Source organism: Hemicordylus capensis, chromosome 7 (assembly GCF_027244095.1).
Source record: "Hemicordylus capensis ecotype Gifberg chromosome 7, rHemCap1.1.pri, whole genome shotgun sequence".
Taxonomy (NCBI): Eukaryota; Metazoa; Chordata; class Lepidosauria; order Squamata; family Cordylidae; genus Hemicordylus; species Hemicordylus capensis.
In genome coordinates this window covers 35265952-35292108 of record NC_069663.1, presented here as the reverse complement: position 1 = coordinate 35292108, position 26157 = coordinate 35265952, and the positions used below count along the sequence as shown (strand labels likewise).

The window sequence follows — 26157 nt, the reverse complement described above, 5'->3', positions numbered from 1 at the left end:
AGTTTGTGCAATGGTGAAGATTACTGGAAGTTCTGTTACACTACAGTTTTACCTGGAGAAGTCAATGATGCAATCTATGGAATTCATCAGTAAAAGATAAAGTGTCCCGTAGAGTCAGTGTCGACTCCTAGTGACCACAGAGCCCTGTAGTTGTCTTTGGTAGAATACAGGAGGGGTTTACCATTACCCCCCTAGATTCTACTATCCTACCTACCCGTTGAATCAGAGATGTAGACAATGCTGCAAAATTGCTGGCTGTTGACATCAGCTGACAGTGCAATAAATTCTTATGACTGTGATGTTGTCCCAGGTGAGATTAAAGATGGGGCTCATTCATGATTGGTTCCTGGGCCAACCAAGCTTCAAACCTTCCACAGACCCTCAATCTAGGAAACTGTCAATACCAGGAAGGGTTCACCATGAAGTGATTTGGTGGAATCGATATCAAAGCCTCCAAATGTTTTCCCATTTATCCCTCAACAACTGAATGCCATCCTAACAACAGATGCCTTGTTAAGCAGTTGGGGTGCCCATTGCAAAGGCCTCCTACTCTCCAGGAGGTGGTTAAACAACACCCAGGTTCATCACCACATACATTTCCTCACAGTATTCAAGATTCTCTTAGGTTTTTGGCCACTGCTACAATGAACATGTAAGGGGAGAACCCCTTATGACAGACAATATAACAGCAGCCACTTGCATCAATCAACAAGCAAGAACATGGTCAAATGTTCGACACACAGTCAGTCTCCTTTACCTCACCTTCTAATTATGAACATGTTCCAGAGGTCAACCAGAGCCCCTGCAGGATTGCTCCCCCATTATCAGGGAAATAACCAGACCCATCAGGAATTCCTCTGGATCTGTACACCTCCGGGGGTGGACCCGTTACTCTTTTAAAGGAGGTGACTGGCTGCTTTGTTTTTAAAAGTTCTTATTTCTTAGTCTTGTGTTTCTTTTTGGACTGTGAGCCCTTGAGGCACGTAACCATCTGCTCCTTCCTTTTGCTATATAAACCATTTGGAGAACTTTTTCTGATGAAAAGCAGGAGATAGATGTTCCAAGTAATGATAACCTAAAGGATACATTCTGTATTGTAATGCTTCTGCATTAAGCATTGCATTTGGTTTGGGCTTTAAAAAAAATTACAAAAATGGCATGTCATAATTGTGTCTTTAATATTTGTAAGCGGCATAAAAGAATGTGGGTGTTCTTTTGACAGAAACGCAAAGCATAATAATATATTCTATAATAATAGTGGGGCAATTCCAGATATTAGGGATCATACAGTGATTTGATGATGTGTGTAGTGATATGGGCAGCGTTACTAGATTTTGGCAAGTGATGGTATTCCCAGGAGCCTAGGTGAGGATTTCATGAGGAGCATTGGAAGCAGGTTTTTATTTTACATGGTTGATTTCCTTCCTTCCTTCCTTCCTTCCTTCCTTCCTTCCTTCCTTCCTTCCTTCCTTCCTTCCTTTCGCAAAAACCAAGAGCAGATTTGACTCAGCCCTAGTTTTTACCGAAATCTTAGTACATTAGTCATGACATATTTTTCCCTCTGTTCCTTTCTCAGTTCTGATTCTCTATGCTTTTAATTTCTTTGCTGTGTGACCAAGAGAACTTATCTGCATTATGGACTAATGGTCTGTAAAATTACAGTTTAAAAATAAATCTATTTTTTAAGATATTAAACTGCTTCAGAAAGAGAAAAGAAGAAATCCCAGGATGTTTTTAAGAGATTAGATTGCTCAACAGTAACACCACCATTTCCTCTTCCTGGCCCCAGTTTTGCTCCAGCCGGGCTCAATTTTTTGGCCAGGGACGACATTCTCACATCACGAGGGACTGGAGTTGAAGAGACCTTACCATTACATCTGAACCCAGCCAACTCTGGTCCCATCCGTAGTGCGATCCTAGATCACTCTGATGAACCTTCTTTGAACCTTTGGTTTATAGTGTTTTGCTCCTCCAAACCGAGGGTCTAGGGAGCCTCCTTTCTGTCCAAATGCAACACTGGAGGCTGCATTCAGCTGGACTGGAGCTGAGGGAGGAAGCTCCTCTTTCTTTCCCTCCCTGATTGGCTATGTAGGCTGTCCTTTAAGCTAGAAGGAAGCCTGCACAGCCAGTCCCCACCTCTCTGCAATCTCGCTGATTTAAGTACATCCGAATGTCTCTCCAGTACATCCGAATGCAGACAGGAGAGTGGGGGAAGGGGCACAGAACCGTGGGTGCATTGGACCCACGGTTCTGTGTTACATGCAAATGTGGTCAGAGTTTCTCACGACTCCCCTTCAGATGCATGTTCAGTGTCTGGGGTCTCCCTGGGAGCACATTATCACATAGAAAGGAATGACATGGAATGCTTGCAGAGAGCTTTTCCTTCACTGTTGTGCATGCCCATATCCACCCTGCTGCTCCATGGGCCAATGTGCATGTCCCCAAGCATCACTTTTCTCAACGTTTTTACATTCTATTTGAGACATGCACAGCAGACTCCTAAGACTCAAATCTCAGAGGCACCTTGACTCTGAAATATGTGCCTTTGGGGCTTGCTGTGCTTGCTTCAAGTAGCACATGAGCATCATGACTCCCAAATTATTCACTAGCTTGGAAACCCTTATCTGTGGGCTTTGATCTGTGTGTGTCTTTCATATAGCACACTGGCAACGAGGCTGAGCTCCCAGTCGGGAAGTCCCCAATTCACATCTTGCGTCTGCACTGAACTCCTTAGGAAAGCCACTGCCTCTCAACACTCCAGCTGTAACATGGGGATAATAATGCTGGCCCATCTTACAGGGTTGTTGTAAGAATTACAGCGCATATGTTACATTTGAGGAGGTGGCATAGGTTATTCATTCATTCACTCAATTTTTATACCTTCCTTTCCGAAATGGCGGTTAGTGGAAGAGCACATGTTTTGTCTACAGAACATCCCAGGTTCAGTCTCTGGCAGTTGCAAAGGTTACAGTTACCCATGCCTTAGTCACATCACGGTTGGATTACTGTAATGTGCTCTGCATGGGCCTGCCCTTGAAGAATATTTGGAAACTGCAGCTAGTGCAAAATGAGGCAGCTAGGATTTTATCTTGAGTTTCCTGCTGGGATCACATCACACCCATTTTGAAAGAGCTTCACTGGCTGCCAGTTTGTTTCCAGGTCCAATTCAAGGTGCTGGATTTGACCTTTAAAGCCCTCAATGGTTTGGGCCCGGGATACCTGAGGGACCGCCTGCTCCCAAGAGTTGCTGCCCACTTGACAAGGTCATCTGAGGGGGCTCTGCTCCAGGTGCCGACAATGAGGGAGGCTTGGTTGTCGTGCACGTGGGACAGGGCCTTCCCTCTTGCTGCCCCCAGACTCTAGAATGCTCTCCCATTGGCTATTCGCTCCTCAGTCTCCATCACAGTTTTTAGAAAGCATGTTAAATCCTGAATTTTTACCCAGGCTTTTATATGATTGTCTCTACTGCTGCTGCTTTGGGTTTTGTATGGTTATATTGTGCTTATATTTTAAATCTTTTTAGTCAGGTCTATGTTTTTATATTCTAGTTTAATATTTTAGATGTGTAATTTTTATAGTCTTGTTTTAATTTTTCCTTGAGATTGTTTTAATGAAAGGCGGTATACAATTTTAACAATCAATCAATCAATCAATCAAATAAAATACATAAATAAAATAAAAGTTGACAGGCATGGGACTATAATGTCAACTATAAATGTCGAAGAAGAAATGTGGGAAGCAATGAAATTCATTGGTTATTGAGTGTGGGCATGACCTTCATTTTATGTTGTTTTATTTTCTCCCTTCCATTGTTTCCTCCTTTACCTGTTACGTGAGGTTGGGAATTTTTACTCTCACCCTCTGAGTATGAGACCTTGGGAGTTTGTAATTGACACTGTAACGGGGTTGGCTGATCACTATCAGTCCTTTTGCTGAATCATGACATTGAGTTGTATTTAAGAGCACCACTCAGCCACTTCTGTATAGCACTGAGTCTGATGTTTTACATCAAACACCTGTTTTTATGTTTGCATTACAGAGGTCTCGTAAAAAGCTTGTGTGTTTTAGCATATGTATGTAGTCTGGACTGCCTTTTTTTTTTTTTCAGAATGAAAAGCTGATTCTTTGCCCCATGAAGAATACTGTGTAACTTTGAAGCTGGCTTACAGTGGTGCTAGGTGGCTCAGCGGATTGTGTTCTCTAACCAATGTTGTTCCCAACCTCTTTCTAAGAGCATGCCTTTGACCAAGTGCATTTGCATCACCCTGCAGGCGTCTTCTTCACTTTCCATACTTTCCATTTGGAAAGTGGCCACGACTACCTGCTGATCACCGAGAACGGCAGCTACAGCCAACCACTGAAGCAGCTCACCGGCTCCCGCTTGCCTGCTCCTTTCAGCGCCGGCCTGTTTGGCAACTTCTCTGCCCAAATTCGTTTCATCTCAGACTTCTCCATTTCTTATGAGGGCTTCAACATCACCTTTTCAGGTAAGCACGGTTATTCCTTTTAGAAAAATAAAATGCATAGGCATGTTAGTCTCCTGCAGCAAAAACAACAAAGGTTTGCTTCCACACTATGAAATGCTTCCACTCCCTGGAATGGATAGCCGGGGTCCACTCTGTTTTTATGGAGCATCCAGACAACCTGTTGCATCCCAGTGGGGTTTTTTTTATGTTGCCTTTCTCTCTCTTTTTCCACACTGTTGGCAGATAACTGCTGAGCTTGGGCGGGTGCTACTTCCCCTTAGCAGTTAATAGCTTCAGTTAATAGACAGAAGGCTTTACAACGGGTTTAACGTGAGGCTTTACTGCAGGTTCAGGGCATGATTTATTTATTTTTTACCCCGGACCTAAATCAAGCTAGGTTCCAGTACGGAGGGGAAAACCCAATTCATGTGTGAAGTGCTCTCTGAAATATTGCATGAACTTCAGGGTAAATCTGGCCGATATGTAGACACACACACATGCTCCCAAAGTAAAGTTGCGGAAAAATCACCATCTGAAAAAGCTCCTGGTTTGGGGTTCTGATTATCAGTTTCCTCCTTGGAGCCACACAATGTATATGTACAGAGGTGTCCTGCCAGCAGGGCTTAATTCTCACTGAGAGGACAAATCTGTTTCTGGACTCTTCCACTTCAAGACTTGTAGGTGATTTTTGTTTAGTGTCCTGAACACAGAGAACTAGTATGTCAGGAAAAAGGTTTACCATGGAGTTATTCACACATGGCATCATGCTTCGGGGTGAATGTTGAGCAAAGCCAGTTCAAACTACACTCGCTGCATTGAGGGAAGCAGCCCCTCCCCTCTGCACTTGGGTTTTGTTTTGAAACAAGTTCACTCTAGCCAATGGGGAGGGAAAGAGAGAGAGAGCTTCCTAAAGAGAGCATTGATTCTACGTCAGAGCCTCTCCCTATTTGCTCCGGCATTTTCAGAAAAAGTAGCTTGAAATCAGCATTTTAAAAATCTGGAAATATGTCAAGATAAGAATTCACATCACAAAGCCTGATTTGTGTGTGGAGTGGGTCCAAGAATCTCGAAGGGACTTCAGGGTAAGTTTGCCTGGTGTGTGAACGCACACACTCTCTTCTGAATGAGATTTGGGGTAGAAGCCCTGGGTGTAAAGCCTCCATGGCAGTGTGAACTAGGTCAGTGGCTTTTCTGGATGCTCCCTCCTTTGCAGACTGCTCAGCAACAGCATGTCAATCTTCTTCTTCTGTTCTGTTCTGTTCAATCTTCTTTGTTGGAAAAAAATTGGACTGGGTTGTCCTGTGCTTCTGTTTATCTATTGTTTTTATTGTGCTGATTTGCTTTCCATGATGTAAAAGATAAAATATTCCGTTTTTTAAAAGCTACGCTAAATGCACATCTGGAAGAAATTTTTTAAAAAAATAAAATCAAGGGATTATGAATGGTTTGCTAATGCCAGTGCTCATGTCTCTCTGTCAGAATATGACTTGGAACCTTGTGATGAGCCTGAGGTGCCAGCTTACAGCATCCGCAAAGGGCTGCAGTTTGGCGTGGGGGATGTCCTGGCCTTCTCCTGCTTCCCTGGCTATCGACTGGAGGGCGTCTCACGGATTACCTGCCTGGGCGGTAGACGGCGTGTGTGGAGTTCGCCTCTGCCAAGGTGTGTTGGTAGGTGGTCACGTGCTTTAATTTTGCTTGGGCATCTACCATATCCTAATGTTAAATGGGCAAGGCGCTAGCCCTGTGTGGGGTTGTGGGTGTTGTTGTGGTCATTGAGTGGGAAGTGGTAGAACAAGGGTGGGGGTAGCAAGAGTGAATGAAGAACAGAAGGCACTGGCCTTGCATTTGCCTTGAATTTTTTTTTCTCCTGATGCTGCTATACTGTCTGACTTGCCCTCTGACAACAGGAGGCTGAAAAAGTTGTGTAGTGGAGATGCAGAGCTAACCATGTTGCAGTCTAAATCAGTGCTGATGTTAAATCATAACCATGGTTAGTTGAAACCACCATTTGCAAACCATGGTGGCAAACGGTTGTTTGACATGAACTTTGGTTAAGCACTGCCATCAGTTCCAATATAGCACTGTACCATAGTTAGCTACGAAGAAGGAAGGATGAGTCCAGAGGAAGGAAGGAAGGAAGGTGGGGAAGAAGCAGACATCCCCATGGGGTGTTCATTACCATTTCAGGAATCCAGAACATTAAATATGCAACTGGTCTTGGTGAAAAATAGCTACCATGCCTATAAGGTAACAGAGGGTATGAGAATCAGACCAGAGTAGCCATCCTAAAACATTTGCTATGCATGTTGGAGCATTTCTGCTTACTTGGTGAACTGGAAAATGCTGCCATACAAGGATTCAGGGGGTAGGGGTGTTCTCTTGCTGAGCTAATCAAGCTACAGAAGTGCTCACAATGATTTTGCCACTCTGGTTAATCAGGAGCCTAATGAATTCCATAGACACACGCACATGTGCTTGTGCAGTATAATTTTGCTCCAATAAAAGACTGCATGCCACAGATGCCTGCTGGGGGCGGTCCTAACATGTAGTAAATCTAGGTGACTATGTAGGATGGCATACTGAAGAGTCAAAGGGAAGTGATTGTGCTGCCACTGGTACTGGGAAGGGATTTCTATTCCTGCTTTGTTGCACGTTATGTTTGCTCCTTAGGAACACAAAGGAGCTAATAGAGTAGAGATGTGCACGTAATGAATTTTTTTGTTTCAAATCTGAATCAAATTCTGAAAATTCACTTTGAATTTGAATCAGATTTGAATTTGGACTGAAAATGCAATTAGAATTTGAATCGATTCAACCCTGTTTGGGGGGCTTTTTTAACCACTCAGGGGGCATGGATTATTTTCAAAATGTGACAAACAGCTCTTGAATCGAATTTTGAAAATGTTTTGAATTTGAACTGAATTGCCCTTGTAAGGGGTGATTTGAATTCGGATCTCTCGAATCACCCAGATTCATTTTGAATCAGTTTGAATTCAGATTGGTTTGCACATCCCTGTACGAGATGGTTAAGGGCCTGAAGGTTCCGGGATATAGTGGGGATCCGGCAACAATGGCAGGGGGCACAGGGAAGGAATCCAGTGCAGCTAGGGCCTTCTGTGAGCAATGTCTTTCCATCAGAAAATGATGCCAGTCACCTTGAGAGTCACCCCACAGCTCTGCCTTTCATTCCTATAAGCACAACTCTTGAGATGTGCTTTGTGTTGGATCCAAGGAAACATGTGTAGACGTAAACACTGGTGGATAACAAACCAAAGTGTGTGCTCACACTTTATGCAATGGCGTGTCCCATAGATGTTAAAATTCAATCATTCTGCACTTCTCCATAGCTGAATGTGGCTCCTCTGTAACTGGAACTCAAGGCGTTCTGTTGTCCCCGAACTATCCGCTCAACTACAACAATAACCATGAATGTATCTACTCCATCCAGACACAGCCGGGGAAAGGAATTCAGCTCAAAGCCAGGGCTTTCAACCTGGAGGCCCGGGACATCCTCAAGGTATTGTCTGGTGCAGAAGAAGGCATTGACAGAGAGATTAAACATTCAGCATGGTGGGAAATTCCAAGCTGCTTAATCCCAAACCATGTTTGCAGCCTCGCCTAGTAGAAAGCCACAATTGGAGTCCACTCTTCCAGTTGAGAATAGACCTGCCAAATATTTTTAGCCCAGATTTTCTGAAACCTGGTTAGATGAAGCACCCTCAATCAGTATTTCATTCATTTTCTGTTTAAATTAAACTAACGACTTTGGGGACATGGGAATAACAACCTTTTAGGACAGCTTTTCCTCTTTTTAAAGGGATGGCACAATATCAGGGACTGTGGTTTGGACTTCTGCCTTTTGCCTCCAAGAGGACAAGACTGATGTTCCAGAAACAGCATTAGACCACCATTGCTCTTTCCTTCCCGGGTGGCTGGGTTGTAGTGGTGCAGGGAAAGTAGGGAGCACCTTTCATTCCAGTCTAGAACTGGGGCCCTCTTTTAATATCTGTATATAGTTTTCTGCTGCATCGGTCCGTCATCCTCCCTCCCTCCCTCCCCTCCTTCCCCTGCCCACGTCTTTCTCCTGCCTTTTTTCTCTCTGCCTGACTTCCACCTCCTTGAAGTGCTGAGCAGAAATACATCCCCCAGCTTTGCCACCCTGCTCTTAAGAGTGCCCAGGTGGGGAGCACTTTGGACATTGGGAAAGCCCACTTGCAAGGGTCCGCAAGGCTGTTGTTGCGTGCAAGAAAGGATCAGGCCCTGCACCTCAGTGAGGAGAGCAGTCTTTGTGCCCACCACAATTGTGCCCCCCAAGTGCAGCACCTTCCTCTTCACCATAGGAGTAAATGGCAGTCATGCCTTTATATGGGAGAAAGGGAGGCACCTTGTGGCAGGGAAGGTGCTCAACCCCCTTTCATCGCCCTTGGCGACCCCTTTGAAAACTAAGCTGCTCCTATCTGCCAAGTCTCCTCTCTTCACTTGGTTGGTCTCTTGATATAAATTGTTCTTTATTATGGCACAAATGTTCTTTGCTTTACAGAGTTATATAAGCAGGAAATATATGAAATTAGCCAAAGGTTTCCTATCTCCATTGACCAGAAGGAGTTGGGGTCAAGGAAGCCCCCCACCTCCCATTTGCGAATTCTCTCTGTTTTCCAGATTTACGATGGCAACAACAATTCTGCTCGCCTCCTGGGCTCCTTCAGCCGAGCAGAGATGTTGGGCCACAGCATCAACAGCACCTCCAGCACCATGTGGCTTGAATTCATCTCAGATGGCAACAGCACCAGTCAAGGCTTCGAACTGCAGTTCTCTAGTAAGTGTGATGGCAGAAGAGCTGGAGCGTCACTATAAGAAAGCTTTTCTTGAGCCTGTTGCTAGTGGCCCACTCTTCTCATGTAACGATAGTGTTGGAAGCAGAATTATTGTGCAATTATTACGCAGTGGCCACCTTGCCAGAGAAGGGCAACTAGATGCAAGGGCAGTCCTTAGTCTTTCTGGGAGGTTTGCTTGCCATTTATTGTTGTCCTGCTTGGAAACGAGCAAGCAATCATTCGCTCCAAATACAAGCAGCACGCCCTTTTCCTTTTATTCATTAGTGTTAGTTCCTGTGAATATTGTATAACATTTGTAAATCACTCCATTGGAAATGAATCTGGCATTTACTCCTCTGCCAAAAACCATGTTTACTTGCTTTATCTGGTTTTTGTTTGTTTCATCTTTGCGTGGATCAGCAAAAATGCCATTATTAATGAAATTATTCTACTCAGTATTTATGTAACAGATTTTCAAATGAAGTGTTTATTAAGGTGTTCTTATATTTCAAAAGTGATACAAGCTCCCCCATACATTTACACACTTTCAGCCTTACTCTCTGCAGCATGCAGCAGGCTGGTTGATAAATGCTCAAAAATGCATTTAGAAAAGAGAGAAAAAGAAAAGAAAACTGGAGTATGTGGGCCAGTGTGATCCAACAGAGTAGGGATTGGCAACTGGAAGCTCAGAGGATCCAATCTGGCGTGCTCTCTCTCACTCTCACTCTCTCTCTCACACACACTCTCTCTCATATACTTGTACGCTATTTTGTTCCTGTGCCTCTTTTTCCTGAGACTGCGGGCAGATAAAATGCTTGTTAAGGTCCTTTTCTTCCCAGCAAAGGTCCTGCCAGAGGCCCCTCACTGGAGCCCCTCAGCTGCTCTTGCCCGTGCAGTGAGCCAGACCATGGACAAAGGGGGCCAAACATCTGCGGGCATTATTTTTTATGTGTTTAAAGGGCATATAAGCCACTCTTCAACATCAAGCTCCGAAGGTAGTGTACAATTGATATAATGAAAAACAAGTATAATAGAAGTTCGAAACATAAAATCGATACCGTCACAGAAGCAGCAGCAGTCACCTAATGATAAAATCCAACAGAAGGATAAAGCACCATTCCAAGCACTTCTGTGAGATGCTGAAGGAAGAGACGACTGACAGAGTCTTTCGTACTCTGCGCATGGGATGGCGGTGGAGGAAGAGGAGGAGCTGGGGAAGGCGCCCTCTGCCTGCGTCTTGGCCTGTGTGCAGGAGTGAGCCAGCAGGGAGAGCTAGTGTTGCTGTACTTTCAGGTCGCAAAATGGCCCCAGCTGGAAATTGGAAGCTGTGTCCTAGACAGGCCGTGCCGACTGTCCGTTCCTGGCCATTTCCTCTGCCTCTTGTAACCAGCTGTAAGGAACTTGACTTGAAGCTAGAAGGCTCTTTCCAGTTGCTTGAAGAACATGGCTTGGGTGCTGAACTAGTTTTGCATGTTAGGTCCTGCACAGGGGGCGCCAGTTGCTTACTGCTGTGTTCAGCCATGCACAGACAGCAGGTGGAGAGATCCCTAGTCCTTCATTTCCAACCGTAGAGGTGGTTGCCTAAAAGTTCTACTCCCAAAGCCCACTCACCTCACCCAGGTGTGTTGTGGTAGTGAAATGCGGAGGGCATTTCAGCAGTTTTTCCCAGGCACAAAATGGGAGGCACAAAACATATTAGTGATAGAGTGTGGCTTCAATGGCAATTCTGGATGGAAAAGGATTTATTCTATAGAATTGCAGAGGTGGGGGGTTGGGGTGTAGATGACAGCTCCCAGTAGGACTTCTGCTGCCACTTATGTAAAGCAGGTTGTGACAAAGTAAGGCAAAGAGCTAAATTCCATTCTGCTTCCTCCTCTCCCCTGACACACACACACACCTTCCCAAATTCTGAGCTAATATTCCTTATCTGCAAGTTTTTGGCTCGGCCAAAAACTCACACTCGGTGTGAGTACTGGCACGCTTAATTTAAGCAACTACAGGCCTGTCTCCAACTAGGGATGTGCAGAACCGGTCCGGCAGTCCAAAGGTTCGGTCTGGGGGTTCGTGGGTTTGTGGGTTCATGATCGAACCAAACAACCACCACCATCCCTGGTTCCATCCGGAACAGAACCGAACTGCTGGTCCGGTCTAGTCCGGCAGGTCCGCAAACTTTTTTTTAAAATGTAAAATGAAAAGTAACTACCTGTAGCCCCTTCGGGGGGCTTGCTATAGCCTCCGGGGGATCCGTGTGGGTTCCCTCTCCCCTCAAAGAGACCATATTACTCCCATATGGAATGAAATCTTTATTTCAGTCATTGACCAGACAAAAATACAACACAATAGATAAGTAGTAACCTCCAGCAACCATGATTCTGCCAGTATTTTTAACAAACATCGTTTATGATATAACAATTTATAGTACATTTGACACTCATGATTTTACCAATTGCTTCCTTACAAAGCTTGCAGTGTAGCAAAATTTTCCCACCTTGGTGGAAACATTAATATCACTGTTGGACAAGAGGAGACACACAAAAGGCCAGTGGCCTACCTGGGAATCTTAACAAAATAGGTGACGAAAGTGCTAGGCGAATATCACTATAAAACAAACAGTGAAACAACATATGATCAATGGTCTCAACCGCTCCTGACTGACATGGGCATAACGGTTGAGAGAAAGGAATACCGAAATGGTGACCCTCTAAAAAAGCTGAGGGCAGCACATTCAAGCATGCCATGGCAAATGCCCTTCTCGGGTCGGCAAGGACAAGTTCATGGCAATATTTTGCTGGTCTATGAAGGTGAGTTGCATTACCTAGGAAAGGTAAAAGTCGGACTTGGGCCCTGGCTTCCTGAGTTGTTGTGTCCCATATCTGCTGCCTAATTATCTCCTTGGATTTTAAGATCCCTAAGGAGACCAACATTGGGATTACTCCTACATTAAAAGAACTATACTGGCTACCAATACGTTTCTGGGCAAAATACAAGGTGCTGGTTATAACCTAAAAAGCCCTAAACAGCTCAGGCCCTGGGTATTTAAGAGAACATCTTCACTAAGAGAACATCTTCTTCGTCATGAACCCCACCGGCCATTGAGAGGTTAGTCTGTAGTACACAGGGGCGGGCCTTCTCTGTTGCCACCCCAAGACTCTGGAATGTGCTTCCTGCTGAAATAAGAGCCTCCCCACCTCTGACAACTTTTTAAAAGTCTCTAAAGACACATTTTTTCACCCAAGCTTCTTAACTAGACTTGAGGTTTTAAATGTGTTTGAAGGTTTTTATTTCTGTTTTAACTGGTTTTATGTTGTAAACTGCCAAGAGAAAGCGGTTTGGGGCGGTGTACTAATATGACAGATAAATAAATGAAATGATGACGTAGAGTAGCTCAGTGGAGGAGGACGAATTACAACTTTGTCATTCCAATTCACAAAAAAGGCCCGTCTGATGACCCGTCGAATTATAGACCCATAAGTCTATTAAGCGTAATTGGTAAGCTATACGCTAAACATCTAAACTCAAAATTGTTGGACTGGATGGAGAAAGAAAACATTCTAGAACAAGAACAAGCGGGGTTCAGAAAAGGAAGATCTGTGATGGATCACTGTTTGGTCCTCCAGAGTTTAATAGAGAAATACATTGAGGGCAGAAAGGCGCCTTTATATGTCGCCTTTATAGACTTTAAGAGTGCCTTTGACTTAATATCCAGGGATGCTCTGTGGGAGAAATTTGCAAACTCTTCTATTGACAAGAGATTGCTATCTCTAATATATAAACTCTACGAGAACACGAGTCTGAGAGTAAAATGTGACCACAATGGCCAATTATCCAGAGAGATCCCTGTAGAAAGGGGGGTCTGGCAGGGATGCATACTAGCCCCAGCTCTTTTCAATTTCTATGTAAACGGTCTAATCACCCGTCTACAGCAAGTTGAAACTCACGTGCCAAAGATAGGGGACAGGTGTTTACCTATCCTGATGTATGCAGATGACACAGCCTTATTGTCACAGACCAGAGTTGGTCTAAAAAGAGCGTTAGAATGCTTGAGTTTGTTCTGCAATGAAGAATTTTTGGAAATCAACTACACCAAAACTAAAATCGTGAGATTTGCAAAGAAGCAACGGATTTTTAGATGGTCCATAGGTGGTGCCAGAGTAGAGCAGGTGAAGTCTTACAGATACCTGGGGGTGGTGTTTCAGTTTAATGGCGGTACCTCTATGCACACCAGTGCCGCTAAATTGAATGCCACTCGATCTTCCATGGCAATCAGGAAATTTTTCTGGGCACAAGGTGGTGGCTATATTCCGGCAGCTAATAAGGCCTTTCAGGCTAAAGTGATACCTCAGCTGCTATATGGGATTCAGGTTAGACCGCCAAAAGACAAGCTTTAGAAAAAGTACAATCGGGCTTTCTGAGATCACTATTGGGGGTACCAAAATGCGTCCCGAACTCCTTAATACGGCTGGAGACTGGGCTATGGAAATTGGAGACCAGGGCCTGGCTGCTCATTATCCTGTATTGGATTAAGACTTATCTTTACCCGGCAGGACTTATACCTCATCTCCTTGCCGCTACCCCACAACCCCATTGGTGTATGACGGTTGAGGAAAGACTCCGGAAGATGGGCTTCTGCCCAACACAATTGTTAGAACAGGGTGAGTCAACGGCAAGATCCCTAGTTAAACAAAGGCTTAGGGACATAAATTTCCAGGAGGAAAGGGCCTCTGTAAATAGGCCGCTACAATTCCTAAGCACTAAGAAAGACTGGGTCACAGCCTCTTATTTCTATACAATCTATTCACCAAAGCTGTGCTGGGCGTTTACAAGAGCTCGCTTGAATGCTTTACCCTCAGCGATGCTAGTAGGGAAATTTGAGAGAAAACCCTATGAGGAGAGACTATGCCTTTGCGGAGCTGCTCCCGAAACACTGACGCATTCACTGTTACATTGTCCACTTTATACTGATGAAAGAGATTTATTTTTATCTCAGTATCTGAAAGATCTCCAAAGCCACTCAGTGGAGACAATTCTTATATGCTTATTAGAAGACAGGGACCCAACAATATCCCTGGCGGTTGCTAAATTTTGTTATACATTGACCAAACTAAGAGAAGCTAGAGCACAGCAATCGGTTACTGTCAAAGATTCCTGATTTTATATATTTGATGACATTTTAGACTTTGTTTCCATTATTGTTTCTCTTTTTACTGTGTATATTCCGTGTATATTGATGTTTGATCTAAGATCGTAAATAAACGACAACAACAACTTTATGTTTTGGCTGCCCCATAACAGTTGTTTTCTGGGTGGCTCACAAAGTGGAACAATGGAAAAAAACATACAATCAAAACAAAACAAAAGATTACAATACAATACTACACAACACATTTTTCAAACTTTTTTAAAAAACAACAACACACCTTTTTTTAAAACAAAAACACCTTTTTTAAAGGTGTGGGTGAACAGAGAGGTCTTCACCTGGTATCTAAAAGAACAAAGTGATGGGTCCAGGGTGCTTTCCAGATTAGCTCCTCAAAAGCAGCAAAATGCTTCCGTTCTGGCAAATCGCATTCGAAACATAAACAGCAGGGGGAGCAGTCTCAGGAAAATTAACAGCCCGGAAAAACAGCAACTTTTTAACGCCAGATACACAACATCATAGCACTACATCACAGTGATTAAATCCAAAACAAGGCATTGGAAATGTGAACGGCACCCTGCTGTCTGCATAGGGACTGCGGTGTCACGACACAGGAAGTGGGGAAGCACACTTCCCAGATACGTCCTGACCTTGTTGCAGGTGAGCCTCACTGGGGAGGTTGTTCCATAAATGGATGCCCTCCCCCTGCTAACCGCCCACCTTTGTTCATTGGGGGCAGGACCTCTGAAGAAGATCTCAAGGTGTGGGACGGGGAGGGGCGTATGGGGCAAGGCACTCTCTCGGCTTACTTGTTGGTCCCTGGCCATTTAGGGCTTTAAAGGTTAAAACCAGCACTTTGATTAGGGCCTGGAAACAGCCTGGAAGTCAGATATTCTAGCAAAGGCTGGGCCATCTCTCCAGTGTAACAAGCTGCCTTTTTCTCTGCTTCCAGGTTTTGAGCTGATCAAGTGCGAGGACCCTGGCATCCCGCAGTTTGGCTACAAAGTCCGCGATGAAGGGCACTTTGCGGGCAGCTCTGTCTCTTTTAATTGTGATCCTGGCTACATGTTACGAGGGAGCCGGGTGCTGGCGTGCCTGACTGGAGAGCGCCGCGCCTGGGATCAGCTCCTCCCCACCTGCGTAGGTATGACTCCTCCCTTCCGTCTGACCGCCAGACCCTGCTATGAACCTCCACCATGGCTAACAGATGCCATGTGGCATGTTCCCCATAGGCCAGTTGACGTAGAAAAATGGCTTGTTTTATCTTAAGGGTTAGGATTATTGCCGAGATAATTCATCTTGGGCTTCAGGGACTGTGAGGCTCTAATTGCCTTGGTTCCCTTTTCATTGATTTCAAATAATGAGTCAGTTTCGACATGGTAACTCATCCCTACATTTCTGCCGGGGACTGTGGCTTGGATTAGGGACCTTTTGGCCTGAGGCTGGCACCTGGTGAGCTACCTGGGACAGGCACTAGAATGAATACGAATACGATGGATATTTATATACCACTTTGCAAACAAAGGTTCCCAAAGCAGTTTACATAGATATGAATACATTAATTGGTTTCCTGTCCCCAAGGGGCTCACAATCTAAAAAAGAAACCTAAGAGGGACACCAGCAACAGCCACTGAAGGGATGTTGTGCTGGGGGTGGAGAGGGCCAGTTGCTCTCCCCCTGCTCAATAAAGAGAATCGCCACTTTCAAAGGTGCCTCTTTGCTCAGTTAGCAGGGGAATAGGAGTGTCCTACCCTGCGAATTGAACAAAGTGGCACCATTCAAAGTGATGGATCTCTTAGATTTAGCAGGAGAAGAGTGAGTGTCCCAATCCAGCCATCCTTCCCTTGGCTGTGGCTGGTGTCTAGTCTACTATATATGCCTTTCAAGATTGTGAGCCCATCTTATTGACCTTTCTGTATAAACCACGCTGGGAAACAAACAGTTTTTTGTGGGGAAATGGTATATGCATATTTGTTAGAATGCCATTAATAATAACAATAATAATAATAAATCTCCCTTGTGAGTGGTAGGCAGTACAAAGTCCAATGGCCAGGCTCAGGTTATATACGTACACAGAATCTGGCATCCTGCTTTTGCCTGGACAACAGAGCAGGATCTCCTGGGTGCTTTCCAGACTGTGTGGGAGGAACTGGTGTAAAATCCCGTGGCTAACCCTAACGTTTTGAAGCTGCTGTCAGATTTTACACCACTTTCTCCTGGGAGAGAGAGAGAAGAGGAAGGGTGGACGGGGTGACTGTTGGCTTAGCCTCCCCTCCTCCTGCCCTGGTGAATTTGTGCATGGGCGCCAGCTTCCAAAAGGCTCAGGAGGAGTCTCCAGAAGGCTCAAGAGGACAACACTGGTGTGTTCTCCAACCAAGCCTTGCACACAGCAGCTGCAGTGCCTTCCACCCTCAGAACGAGTTGTGGGTTGAAACCAGTGGCTGTTTTTAATCGGTGGCTGGTCTTCCTCTGGCCCCATCCTGCAATTTGGGCAAGAGCTCCGGATCCTTGCAAAAAAAAAAAGTGTGTGTGTGTTTGTGTGTGTACAATAGTCTGCCTCTGTGCAAGCCACACTTCTACAGCTACAATCTTGGGAGGAAGCCCATTGAACTGAATTGTTGACTTCTGAGGAAACCCAGCTAGCCTTCAAAGCTTTCTCAAGTCAGCTACTATTTTGTAACGCACATACAACGCTTTAAGCCCGAAACATCGAGGTAATATCTAAAGGCAGTCTGTGGCTGTGCACACAGCACCTTGCGGCTCCTTTATGCAAGCCAGATCGGACGAACACACACCAAGCCTCTACGTAGCAAAGCCATTTAAAGTTACCCTCTGGAAATCGCCCTGGTTTCCTCTTCTCTAGCAAAAACCACCGACCTCAAGAGCCCACGTTGGAGGGAACACTCCCTCCTTGTCTGGATTTGGGTCCGACCCGGACACTGAGTCTGACGGTTGCTTTGCATGAGCTAATGCAGTAAGGTGGAAGCACCAGCTCTAAAAGCAGGAATCAATCAATGGCAGGACCGTTCCAGAAGATTTACTTACTAGTGCTTCATCCGGTCCACTTTTAAACGCCAGCAGTAGTTTTAATTGCTGGTGTTTCCATTGCAGATTTCACGCCGGCCCTTTCTAATAACCTTCAGGTTAACTAGGCAATCGATAGGAGCGTGGCTGTTTGTCTCTTTTAGTGTACAAGGAGGATACAAATCAAGGTCCTCTTTTCATTGCAATTTCTTACTTTTAACAGTTTGGCTCCAATCACCCACAAGGGAGCCTCTGTCTTTTGGATTTCCAGCTTTATTTTCTGAGTTTTGTCTGGAAATAAAAATAGGGCCCCTTTCTTTCACATATATTAGTGGGTAATGTTCATTTTGGATGAGTGTAATTTATTTACATAGTTAATGTCTAACCCACTCGGTTCACAACATTTTCAGGGTCCATTGCAGTCTTGTAAAAGAAGGAAATGGGAGGTTTGGATGAGCCAGATTTGAAGGTTGCTCTGTGTCTGTAGTGCTTTCCTAAGATCTCTTGAGCTGTCAAAAATACCCTGCCCACCTATTCTTCAGGGTTCAAAAGGGAACAAAAGCATCATTCACAGTTGTGCTGCTTGCAGATTCCCACTAAACATTCAGGCTCCCCTTCCCAATATCTGTTGTTCAGGCAGCATCTGCGAAGTGAGAGTCTTTGCAGCCTTGACTGGCTGCTGAGGTGCCGTTTAAAAGACAAACAGGTCAAGCTTCTTTTTCCTAGGAATATATTATGTCATCACATAGTCAGTTAGAGCTGGCTACTCCATGCATCAAACAAAGTTAATTCCGAGTAAGGGTTGCCCTCCTTCTGTTAGGCACATTTGCCACCTGTCACATCATCATCACAACGCTAAATTTGACGGGCCTTGTGACAATTTCACTTGTTCCTAAGAAAAAGGAGATCATCTACTTAGAGGAGAGCAGGGGGAAAGGTTGCTAGAGCAGCAGGTAGCTGGAGCTGTGAATGCACTTCACACTGGCATGAAAGAGCTAGTCCTTTCGGAAAATATTTTGGACCTCTCTGCTTTGACTTTGAATGGCCTTTACTTTTCTTCTTTTGATACGTAAAACTGGGGTGGGGGTGGCGAGAGGCACCTTTAGGGGTAGATTAGTAGGTGCTTATCTCCACTCTTGCCACACCTGCAGTGCACCGCCTAGCACCTACTATGGTGGGGGATCGCCTCCACCGCTCACCTGGCCTCCATGGAGCCAATCCCTCCCCCCACCTCCCGGAGGCCAGGTGAGTGGTGGAGGCGATCCCCCACCATAGTAGGTGCTGGCCAGTGTGCTGCTGTTCCGAGCAGCGTTCAGGTGTAGTGAGAGCAGAGATAAGCCCCTATCAATTTACCCTTAAAGCTGCCTCTCACCACGCCCCTGGCGGGGTCCACACCAGCCTTTACTCTCTGACTTGCCAGAGATTCCCCATGTTGGCCAAGGGCCTAGCATCCTAGCAGTGCTGCTGTTCTCTCAGAAGGGTCAGAAGCTGGATGCCCTTCTTCTTCCCAGTGATGGCTGCCGACTAAACATGCCTTGTGAAGGGTGCCTGTAATCCTGGAGCTGACAATGGCAGCTCAGAGTGTACAGGAGGGCGACGTGAGGGTGGGAGGGGCCTCTCCTCGTCGTCTTCTGTTCAGCTGCACTGAGGTCAGAAGTGCCTCCTCGTTGCCCTCGGCTGGGTGCTGAGCCTATGCTCCAAATAGAGGGATGGTGCAGGAGCAGAAGTGGGAGCTGAGATACACAAGAGAGGGCCTTCTCTGTCACGAACCCTGCCGCCCATGGCGGTTTTCTGGAGATGTCGGGTTACAGTTGCTGCCAGCTCGTTTGGTGGCGACTCGAGACCAGGCCTTCTCTGTGGCTGCCCCGGGGCTTTGGAATATGCTCCCTGTTGAAATAAGAGCATCTCCATCTCTGTTTGCCTATAGGAAGGCCCTCAAGATGCACCTGTTTTCACAGGCTTTTAGCTGAAATTAATTTCAGTGACTTGTTTTTATTCTCAGATTGTTTTTACTGTGTTTTGTGGAATTTTACCTGTTTTGCGTCTTTTATGTTGTGTGTTAAATTTTGTACACCGCCTAGAGATATACATATCAGGTGGTATAAAAATATGGTAGATAGATAGATAATATTTCTGCCCTTGCTGAAGCTGGTCAGAACAGGAAGTCAAGTCATATCTACCCTTATGTCCTCCTCCATGGTATTCTCAGCCCGCTGGAAAGCTGGTACAATACTGGGTTGGGATGGCTGAACAAAATCTTGTGATGGACCCCAGTGCTGCCTCAGCTGGCAATCCATGGGTTATAAGGTGAAGTGTATTAATACTGAGCACTAGTACCAGAAAATTATCTGGTTCAGACTTTGGTGGACCTCCCCAGGACGTTTTTCACATGGGGCTTTTAAAGCCCTTTAACTCGCATCTCCTCCAGAATGGAGAGAGTGTGTTCACTTATTTATTTATTTATTTGATTTGATTTGATTTGATTTGATTTGATTTATATACCGCCCTTCCAAAATGGCTCAGGGCGGTTTTGGCCAGATTTACCCCAAAGTCCCTGCAAGTTATCGGGGAGCAGTTCACATACAATTTGGGTTTTTCACTGTGCTTTAGAGTGTAGCCTGATTTATATCCGGTGTGAAAAAAATCCACTGTTTGTGTTGGGTTTGGGGGACAACTTTGAGTTCGCAGTAAAGCTACCCTGTAAACTTGTGGTAAAGCTGTGTGTAAAAATCTCAGGGGAAAGTATAGGTAGAATTGTGGTGCAGCCCTCAAAAATGCCTCTCTGCACACTCTCTCTCTGTCTCTATGATCAACAACAGCAACAACAACAAATATTTATATACCACTTTTCAACAAATGTTTCCAAAGCAGTTTACAGAGAGAGAGAGAGAGAGAGAGAGAGAGAGATGAATGAATGGATAAATAAATAAATAAAAGATGGACCCCTTTCCCCAAAAGGCTCACAGTCTAAAAAGAAACAGAAGAGAGACACCAGCAACAGTCACTGGAGGGATGCTGAGCTGGGGGTGGAGAGGGCCAGTTTCTCTCCCCCTGCTAAATAAAGAGAATCACCACGTTAAAAAGGTGTCTCTTTGCCCAGTTAGCAGGGGTTGATCACCTCCCTGGGCCTATGTATACTTACTGTGATCCTGCACCCCTTAGGCCCACAGTTAGCATGGACTATAACAAGCTTAGGTGCACTTCCCAAGAGAAAGACGCAAATTAAAAGTTGTCTGCCGAGACCAAGATGAACCCCTTTTGCTGAATGGTGGTGTTGTTTCTTTCAGCGGAGTGTGGGGGCACCATCAAAGGCGAGTCTTCAGGAAGGATCTTGTCCCCTGGGTATCCGACGCCCTACGACCACAACCTCAACTGTGTTTGGACCATTGAGGCAGAAGCCGGCTGCACGATCGGGTAAGTTTGTCACACCACAGAGTTGGGAGGAGCCAGCTGGGCACCTAGCTCTGCACCCCAAGACACACTTGCCCAGCGAGGCAGAACTTCCTACCTGGCAGCAATTCTTAGGCCAGCCTGCGTGATCAGTGTCGGTGGAGCGCAGGCAACTCAGCGCCGGTTTATTGGTATTCAGTGTTTAAAAACCTAAATATGTAATTGAGAAATTCTTTTCCAAAATAACTCAAAAGTCTCTGGCAAGAACAGCTGACTTATGCAGCCTGTGTGAATTATGCAAATTACCCACATTAGCATGATTTCTCTTATTTTGCCTAATTTATTCTGCGGTGTTTGCTATTTGGCATAAAGAGGGGTAGGCTAAAAATAGGACTGCAAGAAGCGTTTCTTAGTATATTAATCAACTAGAGCCTTAGTTGATTAATTCGTGGCAGTGAGCTGTGAGTTTAAGAGCACACTTGGGGAGGAGAGCTGTTCTGGTAGCAAGCATGAATTGGCCCCTTTCTAAGCAGGATCTGCCTTGGTTTGTATATGGATGGGTGACTACATATGAGTGCTCTACGACAGGGATCCTCAACGTTGGGCCCCCAGATGTTCTTGGACTTCAACTCCCATAATCCCCAGCCAAAGGCCACTGGGCCTGGGGATATTCTCTTTAGGGGATGGGGCCATTGCTCGGTGGCAGAGCATCTGCTTGGCACACAGAAGGTCCCAGGTTCAATCCCTGGCAGCATCTCCAGGAGTTTTCCCAAGGAGTTTTCCCAAATAGCTGGCTTTCCTGTGAGTTCCAATTTGTCAAAAAAAAACCCCAGCCCATAAAGCTGCCTCTCCTTCCCAGGGCTCCGTTTGTTCCTCTCTCTCTCACCTCTCCCCACCCCCAGCGTTAATGAGAGCTGCGTTGCCTGCAGGCTAGCCATTAGTCAAGTAGGGCTGTGCGGTTAACCAGTTGGCCAAAGGGCGGGACAGGAGAGGGAGAAGCAAGCGAAGCTATGGGAAGCAGAGGCAGCTGTGCCTCCTTTGACACCCCTCTCCCAGCTCGGTTCGACCAGCCGCTCCTGGATCACACCCATGCAGGCAATGAACAGCCTTGCCAGTTCTTTTCTCCATACCCTTCAATGCCAGTCCCTATGTTTTTAATTTATATTTGCAGTACGAACTGTCAGTTGAAATGTGCTTTATTGTTTTATTTTGTTTTTTTTCTGCTGGGGAGAAAATCAAGTTATTTGCTGCTGCTGCACAATATTACTGCTTTATTAAACTTTAGTCCTGTTCACTTGCAGTCCTTTGTATGTGCACTGCCAAGAGCTTTCTCCCCTCTAAGAAAACAGGCCTCTTCTGCGTGTGCGCCTGGAATGCAAACCATGGCTTGGAGTCTAAACGATGGCTATTCAGTTCCAGGCCGGGGTTCGCTGGTTCCAGGGAGCCCTGGGTCAGAGGTGCAAGGACATCCAGCCAAAGCAGGAAGCTGGTTTGAAATGGGAGCAAGGATTCTTCCTCGGGGCATGTTCAGGACGTGACAAGCTCCAAGTGTAGCAGCAGTGAGTGCAGAGCATCCACCCAGGGACAGGAGGATGTCCTTCTCAAATGGAACATAGGAAGCTGCCTTTCTTATGAGACGAGGCTACAACACCTGGGGCTTTTTAGTTTAGAAAAAATGCGACTGCGGGGAGACGTAATAGAGGTCTATAGAATCATGCATGGTGTGGAGAAAGTGGAGAGAGAGACATTTCTCTCCCTCTTGCATAACACTAGAACCATGGGTCATCCCATGAAATTGATTGCCAAGAAATTTAGGACCAACAAACGGAAGTACTTTTTCATACAACGCATAATCAACTTGTGGAATTCTTTGCCACAAGATGAGGTGACAGCCAACAACCTGGATTGCTTTAAGAGGGGTTTGGATCACTTCATGGAGGAGAAGTCTATCAACAGCTACTAGCTGGAGGGCTCTAGGCCACCTCCAGCCTCCAAGGCAGGATGCCTCTGAGTACCAGTTGCAGGGGAGTAACAACAGGAGAGAGGGCCTGCCCCTTTCAGCTCCTGCCTGTGGGCTCCCAGTGGCATCTGGTGGGCCACTGTGTGAAACAGGATGCTGGACTAGATGGGCATTCTTGGGCCTGATCCAGCAGAGCTGTTCTTATGTTCTTATGCCTTATACTTAGTCAGACCAGTGTTCCACCTAGCTTAGTATTGCCAACACTGACTGGCACTGACAGTAACTCTCCAAGGTTTCAGACAGAGCTCTCTTCCAGCCCTACCTGGAGATGCTACTCGGGATTGAACATGGGACCTTCTTCATGCAAAGCAGATGCTCTAACACTGAGCTACAGCCCCAGCCCCTGAAAGCAATGGCTTCCCTGGCCAGGAATGGAACCTGAGCCAAGTCCTAACTACTAGACCCTGAGGGATCTTAAAGTTCCAGTCAGTCCTGCTCTCTGACTCCTGTCTCCAGCTCTGCCCACTTTCCTCCAAGAGCAGAACTTAAAGGGGCAGTGCCCTATTCCGTGAGTGCTGGCTTTGTTGAGGGTGGGGTGCTTCTACCTTGGGAGGCTGGTCATCAGAGGAGTCCCCCAAGTCTTAGGATGCCGGTAGGGAGACTTTTCTGGCTATAGTGGAGGGGAGATAATCAGCAGGGTTTGAGCTTCCCTGCCAGATTCATCCCCCCACCCCATTCAGCCTGAGGCTTCCAGACCCAGGATTGTGACAGGTTTGGCATTATACTTGGACTGTCCCTCTTTAACCACCATCTCTTTGCATTCACAACCCACAAGAGCAGTGGAAACTAAGCTTGGCGTCCCCCCCTCCTTCTCCCTCTCCATTCATGCTCATGGGTGAATCCGTGATACTCATCTCTACAAGTGAGCGTATAGAACCAGTGGGCGGTAGCTATTCTGGATTAGTTAACATGGACTGTGAAGGTGCGATATTATGTTTGTGACTTAATAAATGCTCTCCATTCTTATTGCAAGAGAAAGCAACCGTGGAGGAGTTGTGAAGGGAAGGTTTTTTAATAGAAAACAGAAGGATCTGAATGCTCCTGTTTATGTCAGCGGGACCTCGGTTCCATTTATGAAAATGCAAACCCAGTTGTTAAAGCATTGCTAAGTTGCTGTTTGATACACCAGAAGGTTTTTGATAATCTGGATATTAATATCCAGACAAATATCTCCCACTCCGCTCCATCTGCATCTCTTCTCCTGGAATATGAGAGCAAAGTCCACGATAACGGTGGTGATTTTGCACTACTTTAGCCATGGTGGCAGAGAATACTACCCCTGCCCCCCAACATCGGTAAAGACCAGAGCCACCAAGGCAGGGAGCATTTGTTCCTAGTGTCTAAACTAGCTGCTACTGCCATTGGAGAATCGGCCACAGTGTCCCAATTGCTGCTGTGAATCCCTGCTTGAATTATCTCCTAACTGGTAGAGCTGTTTGACAGTGAAACAGCTAGGTGTGTGCGAGCCAGCCGTTTCAAATCCGTACTGGATTCAACGGGCTCGGCGGAACCGGGTCCAGTCCAGTTTGGCCATCAAACCAGGCCAAACTGGTTCAGAGGCCAGCTTGAGGGGTGTACTTGTGAACGGAAATCAGTATTCCCCTTGACAAGTATACCCTTCGAGCCGGCCCATGAAACGATTCTTTGAACTGGGGGTTGGTCTGGTTCAAACTCGGACTGCTTGAACCGAGCTGACTCGATGCGAGCTGGCTTGCACATCCCTAGGAACAGCCTCGTTCATGCTGTTTCGTGCTGTTCACTGGAGGTTTTCACACGGAGGCTGGATGGCCATCCACCAGAGATGCTGTAGCTGTCCTGCACTAGTAAATGAGGGTCGGGCTTGAAGGCCTCCTTCGCCCACTTCTCGGCTCTGTTTTTCCACTTAACCTGGTTGACTTGCTTCCTTGCTTTAAATAGTATCTAATTTAGTTATTTCTTAACTGTGAGCCAAGAGAGAATGGCTTCTGTGCTGCAAGAAATAAACTGAATATCACCAGCCCACAGTACCCACCGACAGAGGAGACTGCTTGCAGCATCTCTGCACAATCTAAAGTTCTGGTTCTGCCATTCAGTCAGCAACTTCCAGGGGAGCGGTGTAGGCTGGAACACAGGAACATGCCCAGTGTGCTGGCACCGCAGAATTACCTAGGCACGCCCTGAGCTTGCACAGAACGATATAACATAGAAATGGAATTAAATCAACTTACTTACTTACTTACTTACTTACTTACTTACTTGTTTATTTAATATACTGCCTGACTCCATAGGCTCTAGGCGGTTCACAAAAGTAAATACAATTAAAAGCAGAATAAAACAACCATTAAAAGAATTTTAAACATTCACAGATAACTAAAAGCCCGGCTAAAAAGCCTTAAGGGCTCTTTTAAAGGGGGGTAAAGATGTTGACTCATGGACAGCTATAGGGAGCACATCCCAGAGCCCAGGAGCGACTACAGAGAAGGCCTGCCCCCCAGTTGCCATCTGGAGACAGACCTCTTTGTGCAACCTTAATGTGCAATGGGGATCATGCAGAAGAAGGCACTCTCCCAGGTAATTCAGTCCTGTGCCATTTAGGGCTTTAAAGGTAGTCACCAGCACTTTGTATTTTGCCCGGAAACCTATTGATAGCCAATGCAATGGCTTTAAAATCGGCATAATATGGTCTCTCCAAGAAATCCGGAGACCAATCTAGCCATCGCATTTTGAACCAATTGACATTTCCGAACCACATACAAAGGCAGCCCCACATAGAGCACATTGCAGTAGTCAAACCTAGAGGTTACCTGAGAGTGCACCACAGTTCTGAGATCATTATCTTTTTGGTTTAGATTTCATAATCTCTGGGAGTTTACTCCAGTATAAATGGTCAATTATACACCTGCTGAATAAGTAAGCTTGTTTAGTTTGCAAGTTCAAGGCAGCTTTTTCTGAGCATGTAGAATCTATTCTCTTTGTGTGTGTTCATCCTTCAACACCTCTGGCCTTCCTAATCATCCACTTCTATCATTTTACATAAGTGGTGTGCACTTAACTATTCCTTGTACCCATCTAGGAAGGGTTTTGTAGTGCTTTTCTTAAAGTTAGTGGATAAGCATTCTTGACTCCAGTTTCAAACAAGTGGTTTGGGGGAGGATTTTAAATATATGTTTTAAAAAGTCTTGGTTGAATTGAAGGAAGTGGTTCCTTATTTTAAATTTATATTCTGTTCTCCCAGCATGTGTTCAAAGTGGCTCATAGCAACAGAAAGTGGGGAAGGAACCCCACAATCATATAAGAGCAATATAATAGAGGTTGAAAGTCAGAAAA

The 26157-nt window shown here is 45.6% G+C and overlaps 1 protein-coding gene across 8 annotated transcripts in view; it reads left to right on the top strand.

The window, feature by feature from the left end:
* The window catches only part of CSMD2 (CUB and Sushi multiple domains 2), a 684208-nt gene that overhangs the window by 483134 nt on the left and 174917 nt on the right, over window positions 1–26157 (top strand). For all 8 annotated transcript variants that reach the window (XM_053267555.1, XM_053267553.1, XM_053267554.1 and 5 more), the window contains 6 exons: window positions 4272–4487; window positions 5946–6134; window positions 7814–7983; window positions 9126–9282; window positions 15370–15561; window positions 20729–20855. In XM_053267555.1, coding sequence (XP_053123530.1) covers window positions 4272–4487; window positions 5946–6134; window positions 7814–7983; window positions 9126–9282; window positions 15370–15561; window positions 20729–20855 — 1051 coding nt within the window. The remainder of the gene's footprint in view (window positions 1–4271; window positions 4488–5945; window positions 6135–7813; window positions 7984–9125; window positions 9283–15369; window positions 15562–20728; window positions 20856–26157) is intronic.